The sequence below is a fragment of the Trichomycterus rosablanca genome, chromosome 2 (assembly GCF_030014385.1).
Source record: "Trichomycterus rosablanca isolate fTriRos1 chromosome 2, fTriRos1.hap1, whole genome shotgun sequence".
In the NCBI taxonomy this organism is placed as follows: Eukaryota; Metazoa; Chordata; class Actinopteri; order Siluriformes; family Trichomycteridae; genus Trichomycterus; species Trichomycterus rosablanca.
This window is the reverse complement of record NC_085989.1, coordinates 54,885,994-54,898,372: the sequence shown is the minus strand read 5'-3', so window position 1 is coordinate 54,898,372 and position 12,379 is coordinate 54,885,994. Positions and strand designations below refer to the sequence as shown.

Sequence of the window (12,379 nt, the reverse complement as noted above, 5' to 3'; positions counted from 1 at the left end):
ATTGCTGTTGCCTGACCTCAAGAAGGGCTTCAGTTTGATTCTCCAGCCAAGTAGCCAAGGTCCTGTTTGTGTGCAGTTTTACATGTTCTCCAGTTGTCATTGTGAGGTTTTGTTCTTCCCAGGACTTTATTTAAATCTAGAAAATTAAATAATATTTAAATAAAAAATCATTTGCATTTCATTGAGGAAACTAAGTATTTGATCCCCTAAAAACCATGACTAATGTTGGCTCCCACAGACCACTGACACACCCTAATCTCAGTGAAGTTGTTACCTGCATGAGAGACACCTGTCCCAAATTGTCACCTGTGTAAAAGGCCACCTGCCAACAGACTCAGTGACACTCCAACATCTCCACCATGGGCAAGACTAAAGAGCTGTCTAAAGATGTCAGGGACAAAACTGTTGACCTACACAAGGCTGGAATGGGCTACAAAGCCATAAGTAAGAAGCTGGATGAGAAGGTGACAACTGTTGGTGCAATTATTCGGAAGTGGAAGAAGTACAACATTACTGTCAATCGACCTAGGCCTGGAGCTCCATGCAAGATATCACCTCGTGGAGTCTCATTGATCATGAGAAAGAAATCAGCCAAGAACTACACGGGAGGAGCTGGTTAATGATCTCAAGGCAGCTGGGACCACAGTCTCCAAAAAAAACATTGGTAATACACTGAGACGTAATGGTTTAAAATCCTGCAGTGCACGCAAGGTTCCTCTGCTCAAGAAGGCTCATGTCCAGGCCCGCCTCAAGTTCGCCAATGAACATATTAATGACTTCGAGAGAGACTGGGAGAAGGTGCTGTGGTCAGGTGAGACCAAAATTGAGCTCTTTGGCCTCAACTTAACTCGACATGTTTGGAGGAAGAAAAATACAGAATATGACCCTAAGAACACCATCCCCACCGTCAAGCATGGTGGTGGAAGTATTATGTTTTGGGGGTGTTTTTCTTCTAAGGGCACAGGCCAACTTCACCGCATCGACGGGAAGATGAACGGGGCCATGTATCGCAAAATCCTGGGTGACAACCTGCCTCCGCCAGGGCACTGAAAATGGGTCGTGGATGGGTCTTCCAGCACGACAACGACCCAAAACATACAGCCAAGGAAACAAAGGAGTGGCTCCATAAGAAGCATATCAAGGTCATGGAATGGCCTAGCCAGTCTCCTGACCTCAATCCCATAGAAAATCTATGGAGAGAGCTGAAGCTTCGCGTTTCCAAATGCACGCCTAAAAACCTTAAGGATTTGGAGATGATCTGCAGAGAGGAGTGGGCCAAAATTACTCCTGAAGTGTGTGCAAACCTTATAAAAAACTACAAGAAACGTCTGACTGCTGTGCTTGCCAACAAGGGTTTTGCCACCAAGTATTAAATGATATTTTACTAGGGGGTCAAATAATTATTTCCTTCAATGAAATTCAAATAAATTTTTATTTATCATTTCATGTAATTTTCTCAGTTTTTCTTTTGATATTCTATGTGTCACTGTTAAAATAAAGCTGGCATAAAATTATGAGACGTTTCATTGATTTTTTTGTATTAAAACTTTTAAAGTCAGTGGGGGATCAAATACTTATTTCCTCCACTGTAGTAGAGCAGAGACTGGTGTAGCCACTGTTTTTCTTTGTCTTCTTATATTTTATTTTGTTCTTATTCTTGTGGGTCCATATTTCTGTAAAACCCAGTGGTTATGAAATGACTGTGATAATGTGTATTGGTGCTTAAAACTTATTGAGTAATGTGCAGTTTTTCCTTTCCTATAATGGGTTTTAGTCCTTTGAGTGCACAGAAAGAAGAGGGTGCTTTATGACTGCTACACTTTGGGGTTAGCAGGGTCTTGGATAAAATCCCCAGTGCAGTTAAATTTACGATTATGTTAACTGTCCAAATGTCATGCAATCTGTGTATGTTCTCTCTTTTTTCTTGAAGCCCACATTTTAAGCTGATTTGTAAACGGTGGTGGCAGACACACAAACACAAGTTTTCATGAATTCTCTCCTAATTCTCACTGAAAGCTGAATGATAGATTTAATACAGACTTCACACTACTGCTCTGAGTTAGGTTTGTATATGTGAAAAGCAAAACCTCATAGAGTTTCACCAGCTCTCACAGAGGTAACTTGTATAATGTTATATCTCCCATCATAACACAAATACAGGGAATAGAGCAGATTAAAGTCCTGGAAATAAACCGGAACACCCAGAACAAAACCTCACAAGGACAACTGGAGAACATGTAAAACTCCACACAAAGAGGACCTTGGCTGGAGAATCGAACTGAAACACTTCTTAAGGTCAGGCGACAGCAATACACACTGCGACACCTAATAATTTTTCAGTAGAGGTTAAATAAAGCTGTTAGATGCAGCATGTTGTTGTTAATGTGGTAAGATTTATTAAACATAATTCAACATAAAATAAACATCGTTAACAAAACTGTTACAAAAACCTGAACTGAAATCCACAACTGCATTAATGTCCGATATTTTATTTACCTGGGAATCAATACAATACATCTGATTTATTTATGGTAACTAAAACACGACTGCATGTTAACAAACTTTATTCAACATGTACAACCAACCAACAACAGTGCAGAAATGTAAAACCACAGAACACAATATCATCAGTGCTTCACATAAACTCTCCAGTGTACAATAATAATGTGCAACAGGACAATTTATTTACAATACTCAGGTTTTGTTCATTTTTATAAAGAAAAATACAGTGTATCACAAAAGTGAGTACACCCCTCACATTTCTGCAGATATTTAAGTATATCTTTTCATGGGACAACACTGACAAAATGACACTTTGACACAATGAAAAGTAGTCTGTGTGCAGCTTATATAACAGTGTAAATTTATTCTTCCCTCAAAATAACTCAATATACAGCCATTAATGTCTAAACCACCGGCAACAAAAGTGAGTACACCCCTAAGAGACTACACCCCTAAATGTCCAAATTGAGCACTGCTTGTCATTTTCCCTCCAAAATGTCATGTGATTTGTTAGTGTTACTAGGTCTCAGGTGTGCATAGGGAGCAGGTGTGTTCAATTTAGTAGTACAGCTCTCACACTCCCTCATACTGGTCACTGAAAGTTCCAACATGGCACCTCATGGCAAAGAACTCTCTGAGGATCTTAAAAGACGAATTGTTGCGCTACATGAAGATGGCCAAGGCTACAAGAAGATTGCCAACACCCTGAAACTGAGCTGCAGCACAGTGGCCAAGATCATCCAGCGTTTTAAAAGAGCAGGGTCCACTCAGAACAGACCTCGCGTTGGTCGTCCAAAGAACCTGAGTGCACGTGCTCAGCGTCACATCCAACTGCTGTCTTTGAAAGATAGGCGCAGGAGTGCTGTCAGCATTGCTGCAGAGATTGAAAAGGTGGGGGGTCAGCCTGTCAGTGCTCAGACCATACGCCGCACACTACATCAAATTGGTCTGCATGGCTGTCACCCCAGAAGGAAGCCTCTTCTGAAGTCTCTACACAAGAAAGCCCGCAAACAGTTTGCTGAAGACATGTCAACAAAGGACATGGATTACTGGAACCATGTCCTATGGTCTGATGAGACCAAGATTAATTTGTTTGGTTCAGATGGTCTCAAGCATGTGTGGCAGCAATCAGGTGAGGAGTACAAAGATAAGTGTGTCATGCCTACAATCAAGCATGGTGGTGGGAATGCCATGGTCTGGGGCTGCATGAGTGCAGCAGGTGTTGGGGAGTTACATTTCATTGAGGGACACATGAACTCCAATATGTACTGTGAAATACTGAAGCAGAGCATGATCCCCTCCCTCCGGAAACTGGGTCGCAGGGCAGTGTTCCAGCATGATAATGACCCCAAACACACCTCTAAGACGACCACTGCTTTATTGAAGAGGCTGAGGGTAAAGGTGATGGACTGGCCAAGCATGTCTCCAGACCTAAACCCAATAGAACATCTTTGGGGCATCCTCAAGCGGAAGGTGGAGGAGTGCAAAGTCTCGAATATCCACCAGCTCCGTGATGTCGTCATGGAGGAGTGGAAAAGCATTCCAGTGGCAACCTGTGAAGCCCTGGTAAGCTCCATGCCCAGGAGAGTTAAGGCAGTTCTGGGAAATAATGGTGGCCACACAAAATATTGACACTTCAGGAACTTTCACTAAGGGGTGTACTCACTTTTGTTGCCGGTGGTTTAGACATTAATGGCTGTATATTGAGTTATTTTGAGGGAAGAATAAATTTACACTGTTATATAAGCTGCACACAGACTACTTTTCATTGTGTCAGAGTGTCATTTTGTCAGTGTTGTCCCATGAAAAGATATACTTAAATATCTGCAGAAATGTGAGGGGTGTACTCACTTTTGTGATACACTGTACATATTAAAATAAAAAAAACAATAAAAAATGAAATAAGATATTATTACACATATTTGAAATTTAAATGTTTATAATATACAATCTATTATTTACTAGTGTATTGCACTACTTTTTAATGTGGTTACAACACATTATTATCTGGTTATATTTCAGAAAAACGAATGATTTAAGCAGAGTGAAATCCAAGTTCAAATCTTAACAGTGCTATCGGCCAGTCAGTGATAGATAGGCTGTGTCTGAGGGTAATGGGGACAATTGGACAAAATGGATTGGTGCCCTATTCAGGGTGTATTGCTGCCTTGTGCCTAGTGTTACCCTGACCAGGAGCAAGCAGTGCCTTCATTATCATGTAATAGTAAAAAAACTCTTACATACTTGAAATGTTTTCAGAATTCAGCTTAATAAATGTTATTGAAGTAAAAAATATTTTATTTATGTAAAACAGTGTAAAACATTTTAGTGCATGAATGGTGAATTATGAATTCATACAAATTACAGATTTCTTTATTTTTATTTTATTATTATTTTTAAATAAGACTGTTGAATACTTATTGTGAACTATGTTAATTATGTAATCAATGTAATTAACTTCTTGTTTCTGTTGGTTCTCCAGAGAGTAAAATCATAATGAATGTGTGATTGTGTGGTAAACAACAAAACACAATAAATAACCAAGTAAACACACACACACACACACACACACACACACACACTCACACACACACACACACACACACACGACACATGTGACTTACAACAAGGTTAATTTTAGCTGCGTGTGAGTGAGTGAGAGAGTGTGTGTGAGTGTGTGTGTGAGTGTATGTGTGTGAGTGTGTGTGTGTGCGTGAGTGAGAGAGAGTGTGTGTGTGTGTGTGTGTGTGTGAGTGTGTGTGTGAGAGAGAGAGTGTGTGTGTGTGTGTGAGAAAGAGTGTGTGTGAGACAGTGTATGTGTGTGTGTGTGTGTGTGTGTGGTTTCACTTTTGACATTAATACGGATCAGGGACGATGGCGGCTGTAGGTAAGATTCAGAATTCTATAATAAACTGATTACAGTTATGTGATGTACAGTACAGTGATGCATTATCGTTATTTTAAACATTTGTAATGTTGTTTTGACATGAAAATCTTCAACTATAAACATTCACGATATAAAACTAAAACACCGCGTTCACCAAATCTGCACTTTAATAAAGCTCGGTCTCGTTATCTGCACTTGAAGTTTTACTGCGCGTCTAAACCGTATTTTACGGTAACCGAAGTGTTGAAGACAATAAAGCTGTTTGTTTACAGTTTAATAAACTTAATCTACCGTGTTCTGATGCACAAAATCCACCACATTCAAGAAAGCATTAATTCTGTTATTAATGAAATACATTTCAGATGTTTTTACTGTAGGAATTTGTTGTGATCTGATCTCAAACTTGTGTAAAGTGTTTATTCGGTTGTTATCAAGTGCCACCCCTACAGTCATGAAGAACACTTACTCTAGTATTTATAGTGTGATGTTGGGACAATTTTACTGTTGGAATTGAAGATAATTGTATGGCAAATTAATGTAAAATGTCAATTAGGTTGTGTTTAGACCACATTTGAAGTCCAATAAAATTAGCAAATAAAATTTTTATCAAGTGCCACCCCTAAAGTCAGGAAGAACACTTACTCCTAGTACTTACGGTGTGATTTTGGGTCAATTTTACTGCAGGAAGTTGGAATACTGGGATGCCAAACTTATGTAAAGTGTCAATTCAGTTGTGCACAGACCACTTTTTGAAGATTAATGAAAGAAGCAAATCAAATTGTTATCTAATGGCATCCCTACAATTATAAAGAACATTTACTCTAGAATAAATCCTGTGATGTAAAGACTATTTTACTGTTTACATTTAGAGTAATGAAATGGCAGACTTGTGTAAAGTGTCTATTCAGTTTTGTTACCACTTTTGAAAATCAATAACATAAGCAATCCAAATTGTTCTTAAATTGTTCTTAAACCACTACAGTCATGAAGAACACTTACTCCAGTACTTGTGTTGTGATTTTGGGACAATTCTACTGTAGAAATTTGGAGTAATGTGATAACAAACTTGTGTAAAATGTCTATTCCGTTGTGTTTAGACTCTAAGAAACATTTACTGTAGTACTCATTTTGTGGATTTGATAATTTAAAATTTGAAATTTTACTGTAGAAATTTGAAATAATGAGATGGCAAATTCGGTTGTGATAAGACCACAATTTAACAGGAACACCGAATCGACATTTTACATAAGTTTGCCATTTGTTTATTTTAAATGACTAAGGTAAAATTGTCCCAAAATCACAACATGAGTACTAAACTAAGTACTTTATGAATCTAGGGGTGAAGTTTGAAAACAATTGGTTTTCTTTTTTTTATTGATCTTCAAAAAGTGTTCTAAACACAACTGAATTGACACTTTACACAAGTCTGTTATCATTACTCCAAATTTCTACAGTAAAATGTTTCAAAATCACATGGTGAGTACTAGAGTAAGTGTTCCTAATGGATCTAATATATATTAGATCCATTGCTTATATTACTGGACTTCAAAATGTGGTCTTAACACAACCAAATAGACACTGGACACAAGTTTGCCATCACATTACTCCAAATTCCTACAGTAAAATTTTCTCTAAATCAGCACATGAGCAGTACAGTAAATGTTCTTCATGGTCATAATGGTGGGATTTGATAAATATTTAATCTGCCTATTTTATTGTACACACTTTTGTTTCCGGTACACTTTATGTGCATCAGAACTCGGTAGTAATGTATATTAAGCTGTAAAAAGATGATTTACCCTCTTCAATACTTCGCAGCTGTATCACCGTAAAACACGGTTTAGATGTAAAACATTTAGTGTAGATAGTGTGACCGAGCTTTTTTAAAGTGCAGATGGCGTGACTGTGGTAACAAAAACCATCAGGTACTGACAATATTCAGTCGATCTGATCATAACTTTGATTATTGTAGATTTTGTGATTTAACCATTGTGATATTTATTATGAATAAAATTAGGTTAAATAAAGAAGAAAAAAATGTCACAGTAAAGTTATTTTGTTGGGCTTTGAACGAGACATCTGCAAAAGCTCAGTTGCTCTGTCTACACTAAAGTTTTTAGTGCACTTATAAACTCTGTTTTACGGTACTGAGGTTGCTGGAAGGAAATTAGTGTAACAGCTTAATAAACGTAACCAGAAAAAAGTCTGTTACAACTTATAAGTAGAACAGTCTATAATGTTGGAAATTCAGACCTTCTCTGTTATATCAGATGTAGCTTGTGCTTAATTGGTCCCGTTAAGAATACGATTAGAAAGTTCAGGTATAACATATTAAAATAAAACAGTAATTTTCCCTTCTTTTATTTATTAATGTTCTACTAACATTTTGGTTTGAGGTTTTACAAAGAATTCCCAGATAAGACTTATTTTGAAGAAGTATTTTTGTAATATACACTGACTTTCTGTATTTAAACTTCTGGTGAAATTATCTCACACTGAAAAATTTAACCTTTAACTGGAGTTCATTTATTCTGAGAAAAAAAGCATGTGTGAAAATTATTGGCACCCCTGCATTTAGTACTTTGTACAGTCTACATTTGCCAACAAAACAGAACTAAGTCTTCTTCTGTAACACCTTAAAAAGCAGGAAATCTGAGTCCATTCCTTTTTACAGAATTTCTCAAGTCCAGGGTCCCGGATTCTCTCTTGTGCACTCTCCTCTTTATTTCACCCCACAGGTTTTCAATGGTGATGACTGAGGTAGCCATGGCACAAGTTTAATTTTGTGTTCAGAAAACCTTTTTTTTTGTGTTCTTCAAATCATTGGATCTGATGGAAATTGGCAGTGGCAGACAGATGTTGATTTAAAATGTCCTGGTATTTCATGTAGTTTACAATACCTTGTACTTTAACAAGATTTAAAGATTTTAACAAAATTTTCACCATACTTAATGGGACACAGTGGCTAAGTGGGTAGCACGGTCACCTCACATTCCCAGGTGGGGCAGTCCGGGTCCTTTCTGTGTGGAGTTTGCATGTTCTCCCCCTGTCTGCGTGGGTTTACTCCGGGTGCTCCGGTTTACTCCCACAGTCCAAAGATGTGCAAGTGAGGTGAACTGGAGACACTAAATTGTCCATGACTGACTGTGTTTGATATAACCTTGTGAACTGATGAATCTTGTGTAATGAGTAACTACTATACCTGTCATGAATGTAACCAAAAATGTAAAACATGACATTAAAATCCTAATAAACCAACAAATCATACTTAATAATGGGCATAACTTTTTTCCATGTAGTCATATTTCTTTTTATGCCAAACACAGTTGTACTGTGTATGATTATGTATGTGACAAATAAACTTTGATTCCAGTTGCTTGTATTCATGGCTAAATGACATGAACATCTTAATGAGGGATTTTTTTTCTCTGAATAAATGAACTTGATTGGGTTTTTCAGTGTGAGACTAATATAATCCATTAAAATACAGATAATTATAGTGTCAGTGAATATGATGGGAACTGTAATCTCTGTAAATTCTGTATAAGATCATATTTATCAGCTGGTCCTGCAGTGTGTTGATTAAAACATGGTTTGTGGTTTATGCACAGATTATCAACCACTAAGAAAGAGGAGAAGTATGTCCCCACCTCCCATGAGTAAGTCTTTTTGTTCTATACTTGTAAAATTTTATTGCTAATTAAGTGAATGACAAATTCTGCACTTTAGTTTAATAATAAATCAACTATGGTGTTGTTTTTAAATAAAAAAAATATTCTCACAGTAAAAACACCAGCTCCACTCCACATTCCAGTTAGATGTTTTTTGTTTCTGTATCAAATCTGCTTTAACAAATCTGTGGTTTTTATAAGGCTGAAATCTTAGTGTTGTCTCTCGACTTAATAGAGTAAATTCAGAAAATATTCAGACCCCATGACTTTTTGTGCACTTTATTGTGTTGTGGATTTAATTTTGAATGGATGTAATTATCATTTTACCACCAATCTACACTTAATCACCCAGAATGAAGAAGAGAGAATGTCCTAAAGCCAGGGTGTATCATGGTATGGGGGTGTGTCAGTACCAGGGTCTGTCATGGTATGGGGGTGTGTCAGTACAAGGGTCTGTCATGATAAGTGGGTGTGTCAGTGCCAGGCTCTGTCATGGTATGGGGGTGTGTCAGTACCAGGGTCTGTCATGGTATGGGTGTGTCAGTACCAGGGTCTGTCATGGTATGGGGGTGTGTCAGTACCAGGGTCTGTCATGGTATGGGGGTGTGTCAGTACCAGGGTCTTTCATGGTATGAGTGTGTCAGTACCAGGGTCTGTCAAAGTATGGGGGTGTGTCAGTACCAGGGTCTGTCATGGTATGGGTGTGTCAGTACCAGGGTCTGTCAAAGTATGGGGGTGTGTCAGTACCAGGGTCTGTCATGGTATGGGTGTGTCAGTACCAGGGTCTGTCAAAGTATGGGGGTGTGTCAGTACCAGGGTCTGTCATGGTATGGGGGTGCGTCAGTACCAGGGTCTGTCATGGTATGGGGGTGCGTCAGTTTTTCCAGGGATGTCCAGCATTTTTCAACAAGACGATGCAAAACCACCTGCTGCACACATTACAAAGGCATGGTTGCGGAAAAAGAGGGTACGGGTACTGGACTGGCCTGTCTACAGTCCTGACCTGTCCTCTATAGAGAACGTGTGGAGGAACACTGACGACCGCGTACTGTTGCACATCTTAAGACGTGTTTGCAGGAAGAACGAGACAAAATAAAAGCTGAAACACTAAATCAGGTGGTAAAGTGGTAAATGCTTTACTGTCCCATCTTTTTTTTGGAATGTGTTGCAGGCCTGAAATGCAGGATGCAGCTTTTGTACCAAACCATGATTACAATCACCTGTTGACATCACTTGTTTGGAATCATATAATTATTTAGTTTTTTCACCTCATTACTAGCCCTAAATTGCCCCTGTCCCAACTTTTGTTGCAGGCCTGAAATGCAGGAATGGATGTGTGTTAACAAATGAAATGAAGTTGAGCAGATAAAACATGAAATATCTCAGGTTCATCCTGTCTGACATCAAATAAAAGTCAAAGTAAATGTAAGAAACTCTTTTTTAATTTGCATTTTCCATACTGTCCAATTTGTTTTTCTGATTTGGGGTTGTAGTACATGTGTATCATGGTCAACAGCAGTAATTTATATGTTTAAAGATCATTTATGTTTTCCTTCATTTTCAGTGTCTGAACTGAGGATAATTCTGTTAGGAAAGAGTCACTCAGAGACCAGCAGTGTGGGGAACTTCATCCTGGGTAGAGCTGCATTTGAGACTGAAGTTCCTCCACATTCAGTAGATCAGCACAGTGAGAGAGCGAGAGGATGGGTGGAGGAAAGATACATCACCATCATCAATGCTCCTCATCTATACAATCCAGAACTCACTCAGTCATCTGAGAGACTAAAAGAGTGTGTTTCACTTACTGCTCCTGGTCCTCATGCTTTCTTACTCGTGGTGCAACCTCAGAGTTTTACAGAGAAGGACAAAAAACAACTGAAACACTTACTGAACTGCTTCAGTGATCGAGCACTCAACTATTCTATATTGATCAGTACTGGCTGGGAGCCTGAAGAGGAAAAATCTGCAGGTTTTAACAAGTTTCTGGATGAAAGTGATGGAAGGTTTCACAGATTTAAACACAGAGATAAACATGACAAGACTTCAGTTTGTCGGCTGTTTGAGGATATTGACAAAGTGGTGAAAATAAATGGAAGTTACCTCACATGTGATATTTTTGAAGATGCAGAAGATACTTTGCAACATTATGACAAACATGGAAAAGATGAAGAGAGGAAAAGTGCAGGTTGTCCTGAAGAAAAAAAAAACAAGAAGCTATTTAACAGAGTAGGAAGTGTTGTTAGAAAAGGTAAGTATTAAAATGAACATAAATATACCAGCACACTTTACCATGGTTAAAGGAATTTCATGTGAATGTTGAAAGTTGTGTTTTGGTGGAAGTGATTGCTCAGCTTTACAAACACTGATCTTTTATCTGGAGCTTTATTGGGATGGTTAGCTCCAGATCTCTAAGGGTCTTGTCCCCATTGTGCTTGTTTCAGAGAATGTTTGCTTTCATGTACACTATATGACCGAAGTATTAGGACACCTTGGTCAAGTTACGTCAAATTTATATAGCAGCATAGCATTGGCTCAAAGCAACTGCACAGAATCCTCAACAAAAAACCCTGCAAGCCGAGAGCAACAGTGATAAGGAAAATTCCATTACAATTACAAGGATTAAACTTGATTACAAGTAATTTGAATGAATTAGAATTCGATTTAAAACATTTAAATAAAATTATTTGTAACAAAAGTTACACCAAGTGAAAAGCATAAATAATTTGAGTTTACACCCACAGTCATCAGCCTCAGGTGGGAAACAGGTTCACGCCATGATGCAGTTTAAATGTGATATAAACAAAATCATTAATAATATAACATAAATTGTGCAAAGTAGCATGAGACTTCATTACCCTTAATTATTAGACTATAACTGAAAAGGAGAGCTAGGAGATACAAGAATGTACCTTTAGTTTGAGTCGACAGTCCTGGTCCTACAATGAGCTACCATTCCAAAACCATGGGCATTAATATGGTAGCACCACCACCCTCTTTTAAAAGACAGTGACAGCTTTTACTTTTTTGGAAAGGCTTTTCACAAGATTTTGAAATGTGGGACTTAATGCTTATTCAGTCAAAATGACACTTGTTCTTGTTCAAGGTGAGTCAGAAGTACCACATACATGTGCTGATATTCATCACAAAATCATGCTGATTTTTAAGTTTCCTTAATTTAAGGTTTTTTTGGCCTTGTGCACAGAGATTTCCTACATAGTCTCTGAATCATTTGATAATATTATGAACTGTAGAGGGCAAGTTTTAGCAGTGGCTTATTTACAACCTCAAATCGGCAAAAAATGGAAATGCAAATAATAAA

The 12,379-nt window shown here is 38.0% G+C and overlaps 1 protein-coding gene across 1 annotated transcript in view; it reads left to right on the top strand.

Annotated features, from left to right (window-relative positions):
- The first annotated feature begins 359 nt into the window (after window positions 1-359).
- Window positions 360-12,379, top strand: part of LOC134302332 (interferon-induced very large GTPase 1-like) — a 30,303-nt gene continuing 18,283 nt past the window's right edge. The window contains exons 1-4 of the mRNA XM_062987406.1: window positions 360-502; window positions 702-811; window positions 9,001-9,048; window positions 10,625-11,308. Coding sequence (XP_062843476.1) covers window positions 360-502; window positions 702-811; window positions 9,001-9,048; window positions 10,625-11,308 — 985 coding nt within the window. The remainder of the gene's footprint in view (window positions 503-701; window positions 812-9,000; window positions 9,049-10,624; window positions 11,309-12,379) is intronic.